Genomic DNA, 25,265 nt, shown 5'->3' with positions numbered 1-25,265 from the left:
TCTTCCCTTTCGTTCTCCCCCAACCCCCACCACTGTACTTGCTTAAAACCTGTTAGATTTTTTTTTTAACATTTTTTCCAGTTCTGAAGAAAGATCATCGACCTGCAATGTTAACTGTTTCTCTCTTCATGGATACTGCCAGACCTGCTGAGTATTTCCGGCATTTTATTTTGAAGCCTAACCAGAAGCTGTTCTCGCTATGCCTGTCTATAGAGACCTTCAGGTGACAAAAAAAAAGATCCACAACCAGAAACTGAAGTTGCAATTGTGACTACTTGGGCACTGGCACCTTCAGCACATTGCTAAATGGCGTCAATTCAAACACACTCCACAATAAAAATAAAACCCAAAACAAAAATCCTCGCCAAACTTTGGTTCTTTTCTGGTTTGCCCTGCCTCAAAGCCAGTTTAGGTGGTCAGACAAATAGCAGCTCCAAATTATCTCAAGAAGTGATATTATTGTTCATGATTAGAAACTTACTATACCACAAGCTCAAATAAGCGCAGCCAGTAAAACCAGCCTAATGCTACAAACAAATGGAAATCACCAGAAACAAACAATCAGTTTAGGCAGTATCTGTGGACCAAGAAACAAAGCAGGTTGGTGACCTTCACCAGAACTAGACTGAGACTATGTGATCACTCCTACCAATACTGTCATGGGCAGATGGAGCCGCAACAGGTAGATTGGGGAGGGCAAGGTCAAGTAGAATTTTCCCCCTCCTCATCAGTTCTCTCACCACCCTGCTCCAGGTCCACTCTGGTAGATAAGCCACTCAAACATTGAAGTTTCTCTCCACACCCCCGAGTTATGCTCAATGCCTCCTCCAAGTGGTGTTCAACATGGAGGAGTGCTCATTCATCAGTTGAGGGAGAGCAGTAGGTAGTAACGTTTGACCTGATGCCATGAGACTTTGTGGAGTCGAGAGACAAATGTTGGGGGCTCCCAGCGACATTTCCTCCCAACTGTATACCAGTAGCTGTGGGTGTCAGTGGGCTTATAGTAGACATTGGTCAACAACCTATCCCCAGAAATGGAAAGAGCGAAGTCAAGGAATGGAAGAGTCAGAGATGGACCATGAGAAGGTGAGGGAGGGGTGGAAGTTTGAAGCAAAGTTGATTAAATTTTCCAGTTCACGGAGAGAACAGGAAGCACAAAATACAGTCATTGATGTACTGGAAAGGGGTGAGGGAGCAGATCCACGAAGAACTGGAACAAAGAATGTTCCATGAATCCCACAAAGACAGGCCGAGCCAGGACCCAAACAGGTTCCCATAGTGACATTTAATTTGGAGGAAGTAAGTGGAGTCACAGGACAAGTTGTACAATGCAACAAGTTTAGTCAACTGGAGGAAGCTGGTGGTGGATGGGGATTGATTGGGCCTCCATTCAAGGAAGAAGTGGAGTTCCCGATCATGATGGCCTGTGCACGCAAGAGGTGTGGAGGGACTGAATGTCCATAGTGAAAAGGAGATACATAGGGCCAGGAAACTGTTTAAGCAGCAGAGGGTGTCAGAAGAGGTATAGTTGAAACTGGGAAGGGACTGTACCAAGGAGAGAAGGCGGGCAAGGAAGAAATAAGTTCTGTCAGGCAAGAACAGACTGAGATTATGGGTCTACCAGGGGAGTCCTTTTTGTGGATCTGGGGACAGAGGAACAAGCAGGCTGCACAGGGCTGGGAGGTCCATAAGGTTGGAGGCCATGGCTGGGGTGGGTTAGACCAGAGGAGATGAGGCCAGTGGCAGTCTAAGAAATAATGGTTTGACGTTTGGTGGTCGGGTTGTGACCCAGGAAGTAGGTAATGGTGTCAGAGTTGGCGCTCAGTCTCCACAAGGTCCGTTTTACAAACGGTGCCGTTTGTCAGAAGATTCAATGACAATGTCAGGGCTGAACCCAAGAGAATGGAGTGCTGCAAGTTCGAACACATGGGATCCAGGGTGAGCTAGCAAACTGGATACAAAATTGGCTTGGTGATAGGAGGCAGAGGGTGGTAGTGGAGGGTTGTTTTTCAGATTGGAGGCCGGTGACCAGTGGTGTGCCACAGGGATCAGTGCTGGGCCCTCTGCTGTTTATCATATATATTAATGACTTCGATGCGAATGTAGGGGGCATGATTAGTAAGTTTGCAGATGACACCAAAATTGATGGTATAGTGGACAGTGAAAAAGGTTGTCTAAGGTTACAACAGGATATAGATCAACTAGGAAAGTGGGCAAGGGATTGGCAAATGGAATTTAACGCAGACAAGTGTGAAGTGATGCATTTGGGGAAGTTAAACCAGGGCAGGACATGGCAGTGCCCTGGGGAGTGTTGTTGAGCAGAGAGACCTTGGGGTGCAAGTACATAGTTCCCTGAAAGTGGCAACACAGGTAGACAGGGTGGTGAAGGTGGCGTATGGCATGCTTGCCTTCATCGGCCGAGACATTGAGTACAAGAGTTGGGACGTCATGTTACAGTTGTACATAACGTTGGATAGGCCGCATTTGGCATACTGTGTGCAGTTCTGGTCGCCACACTACAGGAAAGATGTGATTAAGAACAAAAGGGTGCAGAAAAGATTCACAAGGCTGTTGCCTAGTTTGGAGGGCTTGAGTTATAAAGAGAGATTGGATAGGCTGGGTCTGTTTTCCCTAGAGCGAAGGAGGCTGAGAGGGGACATGATAGAGGTATATAAAATTATGAGGGGCATAGATAGGGTAGATAGCCAGAGTCTGCTTCCCATGGTAGGGGTGACTAAAACTAGAGGGCATAGATTTAAAGTGAGAGGGAGGAGATTTAAAGGGGATCAATGGGCTAAATATTTCACACAAAGAATAGTGGGTATCTGGAATGAGCTGCCAGAGGAGGTGGTAGAGGCAGGAACAGTAGGCAACATTTAAGAGGTATCTGGACAGGTACTTGAATGAGCAAGGCATAGTGGCATATGGAATTAATGCAAGCAGGTAGGATTAGTATAGATAGGCAGTATGGTCGGCATGGACGCAGTGGGCCGAAGGGCTTGTTTCTATGCTGTACGACTCTATGACTTAAGCTCAGAGGGAGCTAGGGGAGCAAAAAAAAAAATTGAAAGACGTCCAATGTCAAACTAGCAGCTCCCCCCCAAAAAAGTCTGGAGAAGGTAAGAGCCACAGGAAGGGGATCCTGGTGGAATGAGAGTTCTGAAAAACAGGAGTGTGCTTGTGCACCTTCTGACCAAAGAAGTGGTTGCAAAAATGAAAGAACTCAGCGTCCTCAAAATTCATTGAAATGGGGATGTAAGGGGATAAAGCCAAGGTCGCTGTTGAGGACTGATCTTGCAGGGTCTTTTGGTGGGGCGGGGAGGGGAAGATAATGAAAACTTGAAGAACAAAACTGGAAGGAGGGATGGGGTGAGTGGAAAGAAGGGAAAGAATAATGTAGGTGATGTTATCTGTTGAAACGTGCAGTCCACTACCTGAAAGAGACAAAAAACAACCACGCCAGATGAGGCAAAGGATGAAATGGAACTGCAGGCTAAGACAACTGGAAAAGAAAACTGAAATCTGTCCGATGACCAGTCAAGTATGCGAATGCGGCAGCGCATGGCATTGAGCGCAGATCTCAGGAAGCAAGTGCAGCAGTTCAAAGAACACTGAATATCATGGAGTGATCTAATCATGGGAGGATCAGTAACTTGAAGGGTGGAATTTCAGTTAGAATCCACATGTAACAAGTCAGAGCCAGAGAAAGAGATGGGATGGAAATGGGACTGTGTGAACAAATTTTAATAGATACCTGACCAAAACGAAAAAATGCAACAGAAAGTAAATGAAAGTGAAGGTGAGGGACAAGCAGAAATCCTGTTAGAAAGAAGAGCAGAACTTCCAGGTGGGCATTCCTAGAAGACAGCAGCAATAAATTAAACACAAATACAAAAGGCAAAATACTGCTGGAAATCTGAAATACAAGCAGAAAATGCGAACTATACCCAGCAGTTCAAGTGGCATTTATTAATATAGCTTTTGCCCATTCAAAATCACAATCCAGGTGGCTCTGGATTCTGGTACCAGAAGGGTTTTAAAAATTAAATTGTAATGAATGCAATACTTGGAATAATGGATAGGTTCAGAGACACCAGGGGGTGCCGACTGCCCATCTTCAGATCTTCCCTGGTGTACTATCCATTTAACGTCTGTAAGAGAATCAGTCACTATCTGCCCACAGTTTCTTAAGTGGTACTTGCTGTGCCATGATGGGTGACTGTAAAAAAAAAAAATCAGGCCTCATTGCTTCTGGGAATGTTAAAGCTTCACCAAAATGGTATAATATAGAAATGTTTATCTTTCACACAAGATGGACAATGGACAATCTAAATATATAATTTGTGTTACCCTCAAAAAAGTCAATTAGCTGTTAACCCATCAGCATACGTATTTACATTTAACCTGGACAGATTTCTAAAAATATGTTCACATTTCAGTGCATACTAAACAAAGAGACTTATTCTTTGGAACCCTGAAAAGATAATTTTCACTTGACCTTTGCGTGACTTGTTCCAAACTGGCTTCCAAAACAAAGTGTAATCTAGCTTCTCACCACCTACAACATTCCTTGCATACCATTGCACATTCACTTATCCTTTTTAGTATAAAATGTGCATATTCCTTTAAAGTACAAACAGAGCCAAAAAGTCAACAGGATATTAAAAAATTTCAGAATTATGATCAATGTTCATATGGAACATGTGTTACAGGCATTCTTTTCGTGGCATCTGCAACATCTACCCATTGAAAAAATTTGCAGAGTAAAAATAAAGCCAACGTTAGATACAACAGAGCTGGGTTTCAAAGTCATCATTCTTTTCCACTACTCCTAGCACATCTATTATTCACAGTACAAGGAAAAAATTTAATTTACTTTTGCCTTAGAAGCAGCTAAAATGGCTTATTTGAAATGATAAATTTATGTAGGTGAATGCAGCAGGCATTTTGCATACAGCAGGATCCTTGAAAACAGCAACAAGATGTTAACTGGTTATCGTCAAGTGTTGATTGCAGGAGAATGGTTGTCCAGAACAGCAGGAAAACTCCCAAATGGGTGTTGAATTTTTTTATTCTTTCATGGGATATGGGCGTCACTGGCAAGGCCAGCATTTGCTGCCCATCCCCAATTGCCCTGGACAACTGAGGGGGCGAGCTAAGCCATTTCAGAGGGCAATTAAAGAGTCAACCATATTAATATGGGTCTGGAGTCACATGTAGGCCAGACCAGGTAAGGATGGCAGATTTCCCTTCCTAAAAAAGGGATATTAGTGAACCAGATGGGTTTTTAAAACGACAAATTGCTAGTCTAATGGTACCATTACTGAGACTGAATCATTGGTATTTGAACAGGAGGCTCCTCTTTAATGGTTCATCCAAACAAAAAGCTCTACAGTTTAAAGCTCTCTCAGTACTATATTGGAATGCCATCCAAGATTGTGTACGAACATACGAACTAGGAGTAGGCCACTCCACCCCACAAGCCTGCTCCGCCACTCAATAAGATCATGGCTGATCTGACTGCAACCTCAACTCCACATTCCCACCGACCCCAGATAATCTTTCATCCCTTTGCTCATCAAAAACCTATCTACCTCTGCCTTAAAAATATTCAAAGACTCTGCTTCCACTGCCTTTTGAGGGAGAGTTCTAAAGACTCACTACCCTCAGAGGAAAATTTTCTCATCTGTCTTAAATGGGCAACCCCTTATTTTTAAACAGTGGCCCCTAGTTCTAGATTCTCCCACAAGAGGAAACATCTTTTCCTCATTCACCCTGTCAAGACCCCTCAGGATCTTATATGTTTCAATCAAGTCGCCTCTTACTCTTCGAAATTCCAGTGGATACAAGCCTAGCTTGTCCAATCTTTCCTCATAGGGCAACCCGGCCATTCAGGTATTAGTCTAGTAAATCTTCTCTGAACTGCTTCCAATGCATTTACATCCTTCCTTAAATAAGTAATGAGACCAATACTGTACACAATACTCCAGATATGGTCTCACCAATGCCCTGTACAACTGAAGTATAACCTATTGTATTCAATTCCCCTCACAACAAAAAACATTTTATTAGCTTTCATAATTACTTGCTGTACCTGCATCCTAACCTTTTGTGATTCATGTACTAGGACACCCAGAAGCCTCTGCATCACAGAACTCTGCAATCTCACCATTTAGACAATATGGTTTTTTTAAATATTTCCTGCCAAAATGGACAATTTCACATTTTCCTCGAATCCTAGAATAGAGCTGAACCCACGTCCTTAGTGAATGATACCAATTTACATGGGTTGTCAAATTGCTCCCTAGCTACCCAAAAAACACTTGTGCCAGCAACCAAAATTATTTTTAAAGCACTTAATTATATATCCAAACAGTTGAAAGGTTAGCAAGTAAAAAAGAAAACTTAATATTGTGCACAAAATAAAGGTAAATATTGCCAGTGCATTAACAGAATTTGTTTTTTTTTGAAGTTCACAATTTGTGCCAAATAAAATGAGCTTCAAGTGCTCGGGAATATAGTGCACCACAGGTAGGAGGCAATTGACTACCATGGTTTCTTTTAATCAAGTGCTTTAATAACTGCACAGAATGGTGGTTAGAGCTAAACTCAGTCTTAGCTTGGTCACCTTTTGGAAGGGTTTAATAAAAAGAAAACTGTGTCTAAATAAGCTGTTTGTAATGACCTGTATGAACCAAAATTCTGCATTAAATTTATTGACAATTTCACTCAAGTTCCATTTTTACAGAAGTGTAACTTAGGCACTACTGTGAACTATTAAGTGCATGAGCCAAAATAGAGGCCTCCACCACTTGGCTCGATTGGTTAATGTGACATGCAAGACATACAGACCAGAAGGCCCAGGTTCAATTTATTTTTTGCTGAATTTAATATTCATTTGAATACTTAAAGTGCATTCAAATTTGGCTTGTCCAAGATGCTCTCCTAATCCTTTCCTGCACCCAACCACACACACCGTTGGAGCCCAAAACTGAGCTTTAGTCCCCAAAAACAGAATCCTGCATGTCATAACTGGCTGGGCCAGTGGTGGAAAAGGGAAGGAGGAAAATCAATATTAAATATGTGTACCTAATCAGGTTACCAAAATGCAACAGTAATCTATAAGCTAGTTTCTATATATTTTTCCTTGTAATATGAATTTTAGTTACTGTACTTTATAAATGTTTGTGTGGGCTTTTGGTAAGCAAAGATTTACTGCTGGTAAGGGAAGACCTGTTTGCATTGATTAGGTTAAGTGTAACGCGACGATTAGGGACATGTATGAAACTAGACATTTAAATCGAGACAAAGGGTGAGAAGTTAGAATAATTCAGAATGATTAAATGGAAATTACAACAGTTTAAAACAATCGAATTGGAGGTATGGTTCAGGCAGACACCAGACGAACAATGGGGACAAGAAAAGGTTAATTCGGAATGACTAGGCGGTTTGTAATTGTGTTACCAACCAAAATATGTAAAGAACAAATTTAAGCTCCAAATCATTTGCATGCAGCGAATACAGTATACCCCTTTACCTTGCTTTTGTAGATCTCACTAAGGCATTTGACACTGTCAGCAGAGCAGGGCTCTACAAGATTTTGGGAAAAATTGGCTGTCCATTGAAGCTCCTCAGTCTCATCTGCTCCTTTCATGACAACATGCACTGCACTGTACAGTTTGATGGCTCCACTTCCAATCAAACAGTATCAGGGTGAAGAATGGAGTGAAACAGGATTGTGTCCTAGCCCCCACTGTTTGGCATCTTCTCCCATGCTCCTGACCTTCGCCTTCCCTGCAGATATGAAGAGTCTACTTGCACACTAGATCAGATGGCAAGCTCTATCAAGGCTGAAAGCGAAGACAAAAACACATCGCGTCCTGATTAGAGATCTCCTCTACGCTGATGCTGTGCTAGTCGCTCACACAAACTCAGCTACAAAGACTTGTGGATTGTCTCTCCTGTACCAGTAACTTGTTCTCCTTGACTATAAATGTCAAGAAAACTGTGGTCATGGGACAAGGTGTTGCATCTCCACCCCTGATCACGCTAAACACTCCCCCACTGGAAGTGGTTAGCAAATTCTGCTACCTTGGGTCCACGGTCACAGACAATCTGTCCCTTGATGCAGAGCTTGATACACATAGGGAAAGCAGCTACCACCTTTGGTTGACTTGCAAAATACGCATAGGATAACACCAAGCTGACCCTGAGGACCAAGCTCATGGTTTGAGGCCCGTGTTCTCAGCACCTTGCCTTATGGCTGTGAAACATGGGTGACTTACAGCTGCCAGGAAAAGCAGCTCAATAGTTTCCATCTTTGCTGTCTGTGGCACATTATGGAATATCCTGGCTGGACAAAATCACAAATATCACAGTCCTCTCAAAGGCAGAGCTCCCAAGTGTGGTGGCACTAATCAAACAGAGGTGGCTTTGGTGAATCAGACATGTCCGCAGGGTGAAAGATGGTTGCATACAAAAGGACCTTCTGTGGTGAGGTAGCAAGGGACAGATGGCCAGTGGGGTGCCCAAAACTTCAAGGATGCTTGCAAGCATGACGTGAAGGCCCTAAATGTTGACTCTCACACCTAGGAGTCACTAGCTGTGAAAGAGGGAAATGGCAACACATCCTGTGGACTGGACTTTGTCTAAGGTAGTCCAGGATATCGCCACGATTGTTGTAATGGTCTACTGATGTACCTGAATGGGCTATTGATTGCGTTAATTATGGTATGAATGGAGAGAGTTAAAGTTAATTACATTTACCAAATATGTGAGATCTCGCTCTCGCTCTCTCTCAGAACAATGCAGCCCACTTGATTGCTTGTGGATGGTGTGCCATTCACTCCCTCCACCACCAACGCACAGTAGCAGCAGTGTGTACCATCTACAAGATGCACTGCAGCAACGCACCAAGGATCCTTAGACAAAACCTTCCAAACCCACAAGCTCTACCAACTAGAAGGACAAGGGCAGCAAATGCATGTGATCACCACCTGCAAGCTCCCCTCCAAGTCACACACCATCTTTACTTGGAACTATACCACCGTTCCTTCACTGTCGCTGGGTCAAAATCCTGGAACTCCCTGTCTATGGGTGTACCTACCTCAAGGACTGCAGCAGTTCAAGAAGGCAGCTCACCACCACCTTCTCAAGGACAATTAGGGATGGGCAATAAATGCTGGACTGGCCAGTGATGCCTACATCCCATGAAATGAATTAAAAAACTACCAACTGTTACATCTTGTCCAAGAACCTAAATAAGGTTCATAACCTTTACAAGAGATTTGAAATTATAAATGCTAATCAGCAATGGAAATTCATTTGCCAAGATATTACAAAAGACACTCAATATAAATTAATCCCACAAATAGACTTTGCAGGCAACAGGAGGATAGCAAGTGTTTTGAGCACAACTGCTTTAGTCAGTACAGCTCCTTGGATAGGTTGGACATTATTCAAACATCTGTGAAATAAGGCAGTTGGTTCTTTTACTTTACAGCTGCTTTGCCCATCAACATATGAATTAATGACAAAAGAGCACTATTATATTAAACTTGGTTTAATGTTACAGATGTCAGCCAAGGCAAAGTCTAGGTTTGAATTAAAACAGTGCCTAAATTATTGCTGTGTTAAGGATCCCCACCCCAAACGTTGAGGAGACAGCTGAGATTACAGCTCGACATGTCCACCTGTCCTTCACTAGTCTCTGGTTTCTTTGCCTCATGCACGTTTTTAAACATTCCCCCAACCCCTATTACTTTGTCATACTAGAAAGCATAGAAACAAATTTCACATTATATACATTTTCTCCTACAAGTTTACATACAAGATGCACCTGGACTTGCACTACTTCACATTAGTACAGTGGTACATGGAGAAGAACAGAGAAGATTCAATCCTTTTGTTCTCAAGACCATTTTTATTATGTAAAATTTCTAGGGACCAAAACCAATTTCCATCACTGTATACCAGCAAACTTCTGGAAATTTTGTGTAGCAATTGAGAATTTCAAGAAGAAATAAAAACTTGAAATTTCCACTGTTTTATGATGAAAATGGTCAGGTCCAAAGATGGGTGCACATTGAAGAACATAGATAATGACTACATCTATGTTACTAGCAAATGGATAAACTGCATACAATTTAATACCATTCATAGCACAATGTCAATTAAGAATTAACTGTTTTTCAAACTTTACAATATAGTCACATGGCACTTTACACACTGCAAAAACTTGTAATCTCGCAATGACACATCTATGGCATTACAGCTACAAAGTCCAAGAAATGATGATGAGTGGCTTATGTAATTACGTATCTCTCTTTGGCCTCCTTATCTCGAGAGACAATGGGTAAGCGCCTGGAGGTAGTCAGTGAGTGGCTATAAAGGCCAATTCTAGAGGCTCTTCCACAGGTGCTGCAGAAAAATTTATTTGTCGGGGCTATTACACAGTTGGCTCTTCCCTTGCGCCTCTGTCTTTTTTCCTGCTAACTGCTAAGTCTCTTCGACTCACCACACTTTAGCCCTGCCTTTATGGCTGTCCGCCAGCTCTGGCGAACGCTGGCAACTGACTCCCACGACTTGTGATCAATGTCACAGGATTTCATGTCGCGTTTGCAGACGTCTTTAAAGCGGAGACATGGACGGCCGGTGGGTCTGATACCAGTGGCGAGCTCGCAGTACAATATGTCTTTGGGGATCCTGCCATCTTCCATGCGGCTCACATGGCCAAGCCATCTCAAGCGCCGCTGACTCAGTAGTGTGTATAAGCTGGGGATGTTGGCCACCTCGAGAACTTCTGTGTTGGAGATACAGTCCTGCCACCTGATGCCAAGTATTCTCCGGAGGCAGCGAAGATGGAATGAATTGAAACGTCGCTCTTGGCTGACATATGTTGTCCAGGCCTCGCTGCCATAGAGCAAGGTACTGAGGACACAGGCTTGATACACTCGGACTTGTGTGTTCCGTGTCAGTGCGCCATTTTCCCACACTCTCTTGGCCAGTCTGGACATACCATAGCAGTGGAAGCCTTTCCCATGCGCTTGTTGATTTCTGCATCTCGAGACAGGTTACTGCTGATAGTTGAGCCTAGGTAGGTGAACTCTTGAACCACTTCCAGAGCGTGGTCGCCAATATTGATGGATGGAGCATTTCTGACGTCCTGCCCCATGATGTTCGTTTTCTTGAGGCTGATGGTTAGGCCAAATTCATTGCAGGCAGCCTCAAACCTGTCGATGAGACTCTGCAGGCGCTCTTCAGTGTGAGATGTTAAAGCAGCATCGTCAGCAAAGAGGAGTTCCCTGATGAGGACTTTCCGTACTTTGGACTTCGCTCTTAGACGGGCAGGGTTGAACAACCTGCCCCCCCGATCTTGTGTGGAGGAAAATTCCTTCTTCCAAGGACTTGAACGCATGTGAAAGCAGTAGGGAGAAGAAAATCCCAAAAAGTGTGGGTGCGAGAACACAGGCCTGTTTCACGCCACTCAGGATAGGAAAGGGGTGAGTGGCTTATGCAATTACGTATACCACACCAAAATTGTCCCAGCAATTCATTAACAATCATCAAAACTGAGTTTGCTGAATTAAACACTACAGTGATCACCACAGCCACTTGACCATTGCAGAAAAGCAATCAGTAAAAGTATGTTGCTCAAGGTTACCATTTTTACTGAAGAATTTTATAAAAATCATAAACCATTTAATGTGCTGACAGTCAGGCCTGTGCAAATTTCTCCACCACTTGGCCTGGATTTTGCTGTCAGCAGTGAAACAACAGCACTCGCTGCAGTCTTCGAAGAAAGCTGCCCACAAGGATCTAGCAACTTGTGTGACGTGACTTTCCCCTTTCCTGATGACAGCTTAAATCTGGCACGTCAAGGAAATGTCTTGGTATGCAGCAGCTGTGATGTCAGTAAGCAGCCAATACACAAAATAGGAAGTTGAAAGTGCTTAATATCCTTCCCATTGAATTTAAAATTTTCAGAGCAAAATAAATGATTTAAGGTCGAAAAATTGAGAAATTTGATATTGCACGAAAATAAAATTACTTTGAGGGCCAGTGAGGGTGTTTAGATGTAATTATGAAGTTAATGCCATTAAAAAAACAGTTACACCTCATTCAACAAGGTGCAACCTTCAAGGGTTTTTACAGCGATACTAACTTTGCAAGCGTGTAAGTTGTCACGCATAAGATTTTCCATTGATTGTGGGCTGGAGGGTGCCTCAACAACACATCAGCATCTTCTGGATTTGTGTATTATTCTGCATACATGAGCACTTAAGTCAGTTTCAGTGGAGTGATGATGGCAAACACTGACAGCTTTGTGGTCACGGCCACCACAAAAATCCAAGGCAATATTTACTGAGCTTGTACAGAGCAGATTGCAACCAGCAACTAAATATGGTTAGGAAATCATGTGCAGTTCAGAGATAACCCTGTGCATATTAAGTCCCTTAGTGCCAATTTAAATTGTTTCAGTACAAATGCAAATCAAATTAAAACTGTCCTGGACATTCTGTCCATAAATACTGCAACCCATCCCCTTGTTACTAGATTGGAGTCATGGTTCCTAAGCACACCCCTGTTAAATAACCTGTTGTTCCATTCAATATCAGGCCCCAGTACCTTGGCCTTGCCACACCTAATTTACTACTATCCTTACTGATGCACGTAATTATTTTTTTCCAGCAAATTGTGATCTGAATTCAACATTCAAGGAATGGCGCACAGAAGTCTAGCTATCGTGTTTGCTGCTAAAGTTACTATTGCAGCCAGTTCCAGATTAAATTTGAGAAGTTTTGGGACTGGGAGCTAATGTATGTCAGTAAGGATGGGGCTAATGGGTGAGTAGTTACAGGCAGTACAATGTGAGGAATTGGAGTTCACGGAGGTTAGACAGGGCAACATTTGAATAGTCAAACCTGGAGATGAGCTACCAATCAGGGGCCACTCACAATTTTTTTTTTTTTATTCATTTTTGGGATGTGGGCATCGCAGGCTCAGCCAGCATTTATTACCCATCCCTAACTGCCTTGAACTGAGTGGCTTGCCAGGCCATTTTAGAGGGCATTTAGAGTCAAACACATTATTGTGGGTGGGGAGTCATATGCAGGCCACACCAAGTGAGAATGGCAGATTTTCTTCCCTAAAGGACATCAGTGAATTAGATGGAATTTTACAACAATCGACAAATGGTTTCATGGTCACCACTGGACTAGCTTTTTAATTCCAGATTTATTAATTGAATTCAAATTTCACCATCTGTCGTGGTGAGATTCGAACCCATCCCCCCAGTGCATTAGCCTATAAAGGCCTGCTACCCGACCCGAACCCGATGGGACCTGCAACATGTCGGGTTTGGGTCGGGTCGGACTTCCTGGTCCAGCATTCGGGCTCGGGTCGGGTTGGGCTGGGCTAGATCAGACACACTCTCTCTCAACCTCAGGTAAACGTCTCCAATGTTAATTTACTTTTTGGACTTTAAAAGGTAGTTCTGTTAGTTATTTTTGCGGGTAAGGAACAAAGTGAAAAACGGAAGGTATGTTAACTGATGGTCGGGTCGGACGCGGGGAAAAAAAAAAAAGAGAAGGATCGGGCTGGGTTGGGGTTCTGTCGGGCTCGGGTCGGGCCTCATTTGCAGACCCGAGCTGGCCTTTATTAGCCTGGGCTCTGGCTTACTAATCCAGTGACATTACCACGATGCCACTACCTCCCAACTTTCCCAAGATGACAAAGAAAAAAAAAAGTAGGGTTAATATTAGCATCAAACAGTTCTAATTTAATAAAGCACTTTCACTTGTTCAATTGAAGCTGGATTAACCAGAGAATCCCAAAGGCATTCCTTATCTTCTTCTGCTGGAGAGTGAAAAGAGGAAAAAAATTGTTCAACATAATCACAGCTAAGCTGACCTAGAGCTACATGAAGCAGTAAGTCTAAAAGCCACCAGTAACGCAGAAGTAAGTACAAATGATCTCCAGGAAACACTGAGTAACACCATCTATTCCTTGATAACAAAATACTAGTTTAATTGGCTATCGCTAAAATGACAGTACAATAAATGGCTAAGGTACGAAAGGGGCTGGAATACAAAGGGCTGGGAGTTATGCTAAATTTTATAAAGCTCTGGTTACACCCCAGCTGGAGTACTGCATTAGTTCTTGGCAGTGCATCTCAGGAAGGAGACATTGGCCTTGAAGGGAGTGCAGTGTGGATTCACCAGAAATTATACCATGGCTCAAATGGTTAAATTTGCAGATGAGTTGCCTCGACTAGATTTGTATTCCCTTAGGTGTAGAAGATTAAGGGTGATCTAATTCAGCTGTTTATGATTAAAGGATTGATAGTTTCTCACTCTACCCTATTTCCTCTGATGAGGGGAGTAACCTTAAAATTTGAGCCACACTGTTCGTGGATGATGTCAGGAAGCACTTCTTCACATAAAAGGGTAGTGGCGATTGGGAATTCCCTCCCCTAAAAGCTGTTTGGGCTAGCTCATTTGAAAATTTCAAAACAGAGGTCGATAGATTGTTTGGCAAGGACATCAAGAGTTACAGAGCAATGGCAGATAGATGGCATCAAGATACAGATCAGCCATGACCAATTTAATGGAAGAACAGGCTTGAAGTGCGAAATGGTCCACTCCTGTATCTATGAGGCAAATTGCAAGATAAAGTTAGAGAGTAAGCTAAAGTATTATCTTTGTTGCCAAAAAGAGATTCGCGCCTCCCAAGATAAATAAAAAGCTTCTATCCACCAATACACTCAGCTTCATGTCAGTATATTTTCTAGTATATTTTCTCTGTACTTTCTCATTTCAAAAATACATTGTTTTGTTTCACTTCAACTAGTGATACCTTAATGGCAACTTTCCTGTCCAGCAGGCTTATACAAATTATTAAAAGCTTTCTCTAAATACATCCTGCTGTAGTAGTCCACATATAAAATCAGCTGCAGAAGCCTGGAATGAAGTCAGTTAGCAGGGAGCAGTACCATTTTAAAATCACAGCAAGACAGTAACAATAGAAACACATTCCATTTCTTCAATGCCATGATATTAAAATGTCAACTCTTCCCACCTCCATTAGACATCTCAGAGCTGTGCAGGGCACTGGATACTTGATACAAAGCCCTTTTTGGGGGTGTGGGGGGAAATAAGATGAAGGAGGATAGAGAGCAAGGATGGGGCAAAAGCACAGTTGGAGGGAAGAATCTTTAGATATTTCAAAATACAGGGAGAGAGATGGCAAAGCACAGATCCTCGGAGAGGAAATGCCAGAGGCAAGGCAGCTGAAAGAGCAGCCACTGATGGGAGAGATGATGAACGAGGAGTGGGAGGACTGGAGGTCATTTCAATGGACATGAGTGGAATGTAAAGAGAGGCCATGGAGAGAATCTTAACATCTATTGTCCAGAACATGGAAAACCCATGAAGCTTGGGAAGGAGGTGTATGTAAATGGTTACTGGAGTTGAAAATACAGCCTTGGAATTCTGAATGACTTGTACTTTTGGATGGCTGAAGTGAAAAGGCTGGCAAGCAGTTATGTTAGGAGAGGTAGCAGTAATGTCACTAGACAAGTAACCCAGAGCACAGCCCCAGGCTATTGCTCTGGGTCATGGATTTGAATCCCACCACAGTAGATGGTGGAATTTGAATTCAATTAATAAATCTGGAATTAAAAAGCTAGTCCAGTGGTGACCATGAAACCATTGTCGATTGTTGTAAAAACCCATCTGGTTCATGAATGTCCTTTAGGGAAGGAAATCTGTCATCCTTACCTGGTCTGGCCTACGTACGATTCCAGACCCACAACAATATGGTTGACTCTTAAAATGCCCGAGCAAGCCATTCACCACTACAATGTCTAAGGCGGAATGAAAGCGGACCAATCACTCGGCCCGACCTAGGCACCAAAAACAACAGCAAACCCAGGCCCGTCGATCCAAAGTTTTTTTAGTTTAGTTTAGAGATACAGCACTGAAACAGGCCCTTCGGCCCACCGAGTCTGTGCCGACCATCAACCACCCATTTATACTACTCCTACACTAATCCCATATTCCTACCACATCCCCACCTGTCCCTATATTTTCCCTACCACCTACCTATACTAGGGGCAATTTCTAATGGCCAATTTACCTATCAACCTGCAAGTCTTTGGCATGTGGGAGGAAACCGGAGCACCCGGAGAAAACCCACGCAGACACAGGGAGAACTTGCAAACTCCACACAGGCAGTACCAGGAATTGAACCCGGGTCGCTGGAGCTGTGAGGCTGCGGTGCTAACCACTGCGCCACTGTGCCGCCCTTAAGTTCTCCTTAACATCTGGGGGAGGGGGGGGCGGTTGTACCAAAATTGGGAATGCTGTCCCACAGACTAGTCAAGCAACAGCCTGAAAGTCATACTCTCAGAATCATACCTTGAAGACAATGTCCCAGACACCCCCATCACCATCCCTAGCTATGTCCTGTCCAACCAGAAGGACAGACCCAACAGACGTGGTGGCAGTGGTATACAGTCATGAGGGAGTTGCCCTAGGAGTCCTCAATATTGACTCTGAACCCCATGAAGTCTCATGGCAAACATGGTCAAGGAAACCTCCTGATTACCACCTACCGCCCCATCTTGGCTGATGAATCAGTGTTTCTCCATGTTGAACACCAATTGGAACAATCACTGTGGGTAGCAAGAACACAAAATGTATTCTGGGCGGGGGACTTCAATGTCCTTCTCCAAGAGTGGCTCGGTAGCACCACTACTGACCGAACCCTAAAGGACATAGCTGCTAAACAGGTGTGCGGCAGGTGGTGAGGGAACCAAGAGGGAAAAACCTACTTGACCTCGTCCTTAGCAATCGACCTGTCAAACACGCATCTGTCCATGATAGTATTGGGAGGAGTGACCACTGCAGTCCTTGTGGAGACTAAGTCCTGTCTCCAGGGTACCCACCATCGTATTGCGTGGCACTAACACCGTGCTAAATGGGATAGATTTCAAACAGATCTAGCAACTCAAAACTGGGCATCCATGAGGCACTGTGGGCCATCAGCAGCAGAATTGTACTCAATCACAATCTGTAACCTTAGGGCCCAGCATAACCCCCACTCTACCATTACCATCAAGCTGGGGGACCAACCCTGGTTCAAAGAGCGCAGGAGGGCATGCCAGGAGCAGCAGCAGGTAAACCTAAAAATGAGCTATAACACAGGACTACTTGCATGCTGCTTCTGCTGTTTGGCATGCAATAGATCCCACAACCAACGGATCAGATCCAAGGTCGACAGTTCTGCCACATCCAGTCATGAGTGGTGGTGAATAATTAAACAACAGGAGGAGGAGGCGCCACAAATAACCCCATCCTCAACAATGGGGGAGCCCAGCACATCAGTGCAAAAAGACAAGGCTGAAGCATTTCCAACAATCTTCAGCCAGAAGAGCCAAGTGGATGATCCATCTTGGCCTCCTCCTAAATGTCACCTGCAAAGATGCCAGTCTTCAGCCAATCCGATTCATTCCACATGATAAAGAAACAGCTGAAGGCATTAAATACTGAAAATGCTATGGGCCCTGCCAATATTCTGGCAATGGTACTGAAGACTCGTGCTCCAGAACTAGTCACACCCCCAGCCAAGCTGTTCCAGTACAGCTACAACACAGGCATCTAACCGGCAATGTGAAAAATTGCCCAGGTATGTACTGTGCACAAAAAGCAGGACAAATCCAACCCAGTCAATTACCACCCTATCAGTCTACTCCCAATCATCAGCAAAGCGATGTAAGGGGTTCTCAACAATGCTGTCAAGCAGCACTTGCTCAGCAATAGCCAGTTCACTGACACTCAGTTTGGGATCTGCCATGGCCACTCAGCTCCTGACCTCATTACAGCCTTGGTCCAAATATGGACAAAAGGAGCTGAACTCCAGAGGCGAGCTGAGAGTGACTGCCTCTGACATCAAGGCAGCATTTGACAGAGTATAGTATCAAAAAGCCCTAGCATAACTGGAGTCAATGGGAAATGGGAGAAACATACAAATTAGGAGCAGATGTAGGCCATTTGGTCCCTTCAAGCCTGCATTCAGTAAGATCAAGGCTGATCTGTTTATGTCTTGAATTCCACACTTCCATCTACCCTCAAGAACCTTCAATTCCCTTGCCTTCCAAGAATCTATCTACCTCCGCCTTAAAAATATTCAATAACTCCACCTGAGGCAGAGAATTCCAAAGTCACAAGCCTCAAAAGAAATTTTTCATGTCTGTCCTAAAAGGGCGATCCCTAATGTTAAAACAGTGCCCCCTAGTTCTGGACTCATCCACGAGGGGAAACATCCTTTCCACATCCACCTTGTCAAGGCCATTCAGGATCTTACTCTTCGAAACTCCAGTGGAAACAAGCCCAGTCTGTCCAACCTTTCCTCATAAGACAACCTGCTCATTCCAGGTATCAATCTAGTAACCACCTCCAACCCATTTCCATCCTTCCTTAAATAGGAAGACCAAAACAGCGCACAGTATTCGAGATGTGGTCTCACCAATGCCCTGCATAACTGAAGCATAACATCCTTATTTATATTTTCAATTCCTCTCGTAACAAAGCATCCCATTAGCCCTCTTTATTACTTGCTGTACCTACATACTAACTTTTTGTGACTCATGCACTAGAACACCTAGATCCCTCTGCACCCCAGAATTCTGCAGTCATTTTCTGTTTAAGTAACACTCTGCATTTTCTTTTTAAATTCTTCCTGCCCAAACGAACTTCACAATTTCCCACATTATACTCCATCTGCCAGATTTTTGCCCACTCACTCTACCTATAATACCTGCAACCTCCTTACGTCCTCTTCACAACATACTTTCCTACCTATCTGTCATCTGCAAATTTATCCACCATGCCATCACTCTGCACATCTAAGTCATTGATATAAATTGTAACAAGTAAAGAAAAAATTGTGGGTTGGGGTATTGGTAGCAGTGGGGATTTCAATCCACGTTTTTGTCACCTATTAAAACAAAATGAATAGCTTGAGCTGTACAAGACGGCCTTTAATCCTACACCTAGGCATATGGTTCTAATCTTCTACCAAGTATATGATACCATGGACTGTCCTAAAATAAAAGGCCAAATATATCAGGAGACTGCTTACTTGTGGTTTCTCACCTTGCCTCAAGTTTGACACACATCACATTTAAATACATAATGTGTCTCCCTCTCATTCTGGGAGTGGAATATAAAAAGTAGCTTGCATTTTGCTTTCAAAATATCCGGACCTAAAAACTTAATTTCTGACAAAATACAACGATTACCTTTGGACACAAAAAGAGTTAACATTTCAGGTCAATGACCCTACTGATCAACCCGAAAAAAGGTGAACCATTTCTCTCTCCACAGATGCTGCCAGACCTGAGTATTTCCAGCATTTTCGGATTCTATTTCAGACTTACAGCACCCGCGGTATTTTGCTTTTGTATAAGCATTACCTTGTTTTGGTGAAGTGCAACAATACTTTATCTGTAATAGCATGCCAACCAGTCGAGTGTGCAGATGACAGTAAACCAAAAGGGACAGGGTGGAAAGAACAGTAGTTGAATCCTATAGTTCCTAGACCTACAAAAAGGCGAGTTAAGTAAAATACATTAAATGCTCAGACTAGTGAAATTCAAAATGTTTGAATTTGATGTTTTGCATATTTCAAGTAAAATGCAAGGCCTTAGACATGTAACTAAGAACAGGAGGTGGCCATTTAGCCCCTCAAGCCTGTTTTGCCATTCAATGAGATCATAGCTGACCTGTGACCCTTTGTTCCATATACCTTATCAGGCAAACCCCCCCACCTGCCAAAACTGAGGCACACATTATTTCATCACATGAACAAAAACTTTAAATTGCAAGCCCTGACTGGAAAGACATTTGCACGCTGAAACAATGGGGACCCAATAGTTGCTTCCCCAATACACAGAAGTGGTCAGACCAGTTTTAGTCACATGACTAACTGGCTGTTGCAGAGTTTTGAACTGAGTTTTAAATTGGAGAAAACAGGATTTGAACTGAGACAAAGCCATGTGCTCATGAAGTAAAGATCTCTCCTGGAACTGAAGAATTACAGCCTCTCCTGTCTGCCTGCTTCCATCTCTTTCCCATGGAACGGAGTCTTGCGAAACCACGTGAAACTCAGAAAAGTTTCCTACGTGAACAAGGTTTACAAAGAATATGGACCCCAACGAAACACAAAACCATATCAAAGACTACAGCGAGCTCGAGAAACTAACAAAAATATTGCTTCAAACTGCTCTCCTTATCTTTACTTCTGCTCTTTTCTGTCCCTATTTGCGTGTGTATCACATGTGCATGCTAGCATGGGCGTGTCATATATCCGTAGGCGTTAATTGTATTAGAGTTTAAGTTTAAGGTTTAATAAATTTCATCTTTCTTCTTTAAACCAAAGAAAGCCTGTTTGTGCTCATTTATTTGCCTTATAATTGGGAAGTTGTGAACAAGGATTCACAAAGGGGGAGCTCAAAACAGTGTTTAAAAGCAAACCCTGTTACAGAAAGACTAGATGAAGATAGTAACACACCCCTAAACACCTTTCGCACCTGGTCGTAACAACCTCAACACCTTTGGTTGACTAAAATCTGTTGATCTCATTTAAAATTAACTGATCTAGCATCAGTTGCCATTTGTGGAATAGAGTTTCAAACATCTATCACCCTTTGTGTCTAGAAGTTTTTTTCTTAATTTCACTCTGCCTCTAAGATTTCAACTATGCCCCCTCGTCCTCGACTCCCAACCACCAGAAATTTTCTGTTCCCCTTAATATGTTTTAAACTTCCATCAAGTCAACCATTAACCTTCTAAATTCCAGGGAACACATTTGTCCACATAATTTAACCTTTGGGGTCCCAGTACCATTCTGGCAATTGTACTCTGCAAGGCCAAATCTAATAAGTGAAAGATTTTTTTTTTTATTCATGCGATCTGGGCATCACTGGCTAGGCTAGCATTTATTGCCCATCTTTAACTGCCCTTGAACCACTCCAGTCCTTGGACGTTAGGAAGGGATTCCAGGATTCTGACCCAGCGACTCTGAAGTAACGGCAATATTGTTCGAAGTCAGGCTGGTGTGCGGCTTGGAGGGGAATTTGCAGCTGGTGGTGTTCCCATGCATTTGCTGCCCTTGTCCTTCTGATGGTGGAGATCGTGGGTTTGGAAGGTGCTGTCAAAGGAGACTTGGTGAGTTGCTGAAGTGCATCTTGTAGATGGTACACACTGCTGCCTCTATGCATCAGTGGTGAAGGGAATGAATGTTGAAGGTAGTGGATAGGGTGCCAATCAAGTGGGCCGCTTTGTCCCGGATAGTGTTGAGCTTCTTGTGTTGTTGGAGCTGCACTCATCCAGGCAAGTGGAGAGTATTCCATCACACTCCTGACTTGTGCCTTGTAGATGGTGGACAGGCTTTGGGGAGTCAGGTGGTGAGTTACTTGCCACAGGATTCCTAGCCTCTGACCTGCTCTTATAGCCACAGTATTTATAGGGCGACTCCAGTTCAGTTTCTGGTCCATGGTAACCCCCCAGGATGTTGATAGTGGGGGAATTCAACGATCGTCATGCCATTGAATGTCAAGGGGAGATAGTTAGATTCTCTCTCATTTGAGATGGTCATTGCCTGGCACTTGTGTGGCACGAATGTTACTTGTCACTTATCAGCCCAAGCCTGGACACTGGCCGAGTCTGGACACGGGCTGCTTCAGTATCTAAGGAGTTGCGAATGGCGAACACTGTGTAATCATCAGCGAACATCCCCACTTCTGACGTTATGATGGAGGGAAAGTCATTGACTGAAGCAGCTGAAGATGGTTGGGCGTAGGACACTACCCTTAGGCACTCTTGCAGTGAGGGAGAGATGGTAATGGTCTGTAATGAAGTGCACTGGGACGTATTCCTACATTAAAAAGGTGCTATATCAATGCAGGTCTTGAAAGCAAAGAAGTAATTTTGAAGTAGCACATCATGACTAGAAAGGTAATTCCAAAACCACGATTGATCAAAGTTTAAAACAGACTTTCTAGTAGTTAATAAAATATTTGATTCATTTAGGAAACAACTTGATGGTGAGGCATTGGGTGCAGGGGCTGAAGTCTCGATGGATTCCTAAACAAGCTCCCATGTAACAAACAACCTTCTTTATTTGGAACTACCGATCAGAAAATTATTTTCAAGCAATTCAACCTTGCACAGAAACTTCTGTGGGAAAAGTGGAAAGGCAGCTGATCAAAAACAGAGGGAAGGTAACACGAGTTCCTAACAATTTCACGGAAATCTATTTCCTGCTCCTGTCACAAGAATGGGGGGGGGGGGGGGGACCTTTTAGCGTATAAATTGTAATTAAGTGCCATGATGGCCTATTAAGCAAGGAAAAGATCTCATCTGTTAAGCCGATACAAAAAAATTTGATGGCACATAGCAATCACTCTCCAACACAGAAGAAGTTTTTTTGTCATCAATACTTTCATTGATGAGCCGGCCTTTGGAGCTGCTTTTCTGATCTACACAGTACATCAAACGAGAAAGGATACATTATAACTCTGCGTGCAACATTGTTCTTATTCGAGACATTTCAGAAACGTTGCCATTTATTTCGCTGTAATTGTAACAGTTGTATCCTTGCTCCCTGTTTTGCAATGAGTTGGCCCCCAGCTGAATGGAGCAGCTCTTTGTCTGCACAGCGGCGTTCCAACGCGACAGATGGCTATTGTCCAGCTCACATTTACCATTCCCCTCAAACACATTCCCGGCAACACTAAAAAAAACACTCCGTTTAGAACAGACTTCACACCGCTTCATCGTTTAATAGCGCAAAACAAAAACCTGACCGGGTTGACACATTCCTGAAAGAGTTGAGATTTCGGAGGTTTTTCCTTCCCCGTCAGGAAAGCGCGATACCCACCGTCAGCCCATATATGGACAGCCCGTGGAGTAACTTCTGACAAACTGGTTCATTCAACCAGCGCCAATTATATTAGGCAGATTATAGCAAAACAACATATAGATTCCAGCAGCGAAGGTGCCATTCGGCATCATGTCACTGAGGTCAGATTTCACATCAGATTGGAACAGAACACTTAATTCAAATCAAGTTCCTATGATACTGTCCGAGCTCCCTGAGGCACACTGGTTTATAGGAAAATGTGGGAATTTTATGTACTATAAGCCCAAAAAGAAAAAGAAGAAAACCCGTTCAGTACAAATCGACTAAAGGAAGAAAACAAAAAGTCTTCCACTAACTCCAAATCTAGCAATTCATTTTCCCCGTAGTTTACCGCAGATATTCGCCAATCACCGATTCCACTCTTTTTATAAAGAGATAACAATTATAGAGATAAAAATGAACATACAATGTGCCTTTAGGAGATCCCGGTCTGCGTAAACACGAAAATCAACCCCAAATCACTACCGTAAATAAGTCGTACAAAAGATCCATCTATGACAAATATGAAGATATAACATCCACAGTTTACACAAATTTTTCAAAATACACATCGCAAGTAAAATAAGATTTAATACTGTATATTTATGTACAAATATATATAAATATTTTAATTTTAAACCTGCACCCAAATGGAAGGACGGGGAAAACACGTCAGGTAACCCATTATGAAGTCCTAAAAGTATAGATTTATCTACCTAAAATTGCATTTCACTGTAAAAAAAAAGTTGCACCGTCAATTTCAGTCGCCCTTACTTTTGCAGTACGTTGTCGTAGTCCCCGCGGAGCTTCCCCAGTTCAATCTGCAAGCGCGCTCTCTCTCTGGCAGTCTCATCCAGAGATTGGCGGGCGTCCGCCAGCTCATTCTCGTACAGGTTCCTGATGCTGCTTAACTCCCGGGTGGTCACTTCTTCCTTCTCGGAGATTTGCAGCTGCAGGATACTGTTCTCGGACTCCAGCGAGCGCACCTTTTCGATGTAGACGGCGAGCCTGTCGTTGAGGTTCTGCAGGTCCTCTTTTTCCTGCAGTCGGGAAATCCGGGTCGGGCTGAGCGGGGAGCTGGCTGCAATCCTGCCGCTGGCACGGTGCTGACTCTTTGGAGTAGCCATCGCCATAGTTTCCACAGGATTGTTTTTTTTTAAACAAAAAGGTAAAATGAAGCCAATTTTTAAAAATGTAGCGAGGTGAACTACCAATTTTCTTAAATCAAAACAATACGAGAAGCGTGAGCACCTGATTTTTATTCCTCCTCCTTGTCTGTACCCGCGCTTCTTTCCCCACTCACTGGCTTTGCTATTAAAATGGCTCCTCGTTTTCGCGTTTGAGATACACAACGTGACCGTCTGGAGGCCAATTGTACCGCGAGACTAGACCGCTCTTCCCAACACAGCCAGCAGTTACAAAGTTTGGGAAGTATTCATTTTCCTCTGGAAATCACGGTATAACCGCGTGTATTTTTTCCTTCCACAAACTAAGATAAACCAGGATGCATCTATTGCAAATTAGTTCACCAGGGATTACATTTGTAAAATCCAGTCTAATCACTGAGTGTATTTTTCTTGGAATCAATGATGCTGTGGTTCAGTGACTGCTGTCGATGTGAAGCTGCTTATTCAATTATCCGGGCCCAGTATCATCTTTTATTGAAGCGCTATCCACGTAAGGATAATGAGATAATAGGCTGATTGGAAGGGTGAAAGAAGTGGAATAGATTTGATTTAAGGTAAAAAAAAAAGTTATTCGAACAGCTTCTCATCCATACTTCTCGTGCTCACAAAATAAATCGATAAAACATTGTTAGGTGTATGTACACAAATCATTAGTGAACACGGGTTTCCTCCTATTGTAAATGGCTTACACGTCCGATGATAAACACGGAAATGAAATACCCAGAACTAGTAAATATTTGTTTCTTTCGATAAGAAACAAAATGCTGCGAACGCTGAAAATCTAAAAACTGTAAAGGCTGGAAATACTCAGCAGGTCAGGCAGTGGCTGTGGAGAAATAAAGCAGTCTACGTTTTCAGATCTACCGAGTCTTTATGGTTCATTGCACTGCTCGGATATTGAGAGATAACGAATCATTGCCCAAGATAATAGGCTACTTATTATCCAGCCTTAAAAAGTGTCGATAGTCTACTAATTTTGGTCTAGTTCATGAAACCTTTTCCCTGTTTTGGGGTAAATCTTCTGTGTGAGCAATGCAACGGATCGCGTAAATCTGCGATGCTCTTTTGTGAAGTACAATAAGAAATACTAAGAGCTTCCTTTCGAGTCAGATT

General features: G+C 43.1%; 1 protein-coding gene across 1 annotated transcript in view; it reads right to left on the bottom strand.

The window, feature by feature from the left end:
- lmnb1 (lamin B1) overlaps positions 1 to 24,282 on the bottom strand; it is an 84,235-nt gene extending 59,953 nt beyond the window's left edge. The window contains exon 1 of the mRNA XM_068029948.1: positions 23,740 to 24,282. Coding sequence (XP_067886049.1) covers positions 23,740 to 24,098 — 359 coding nt within the window. The 5' untranslated portion in view covers positions 24,099 to 24,282. The remainder of the gene's footprint in view (positions 1 to 23,739) is intronic.
- Positions 24,283 to 25,265: the final 983 nt, after the last annotated feature.

Source organism: Heterodontus francisci, chromosome 4 (genome assembly GCF_036365525.1).
Source record: "Heterodontus francisci isolate sHetFra1 chromosome 4, sHetFra1.hap1, whole genome shotgun sequence".
NCBI lineage: Eukaryota > Metazoa > Chordata > Chondrichthyes > Heterodontiformes > Heterodontidae > Heterodontus > Heterodontus francisci.
The sequence above is the reverse complement of the archived record's forward strand: the minus strand, read 5'-3'. Positions and strand labels throughout refer to the sequence as shown.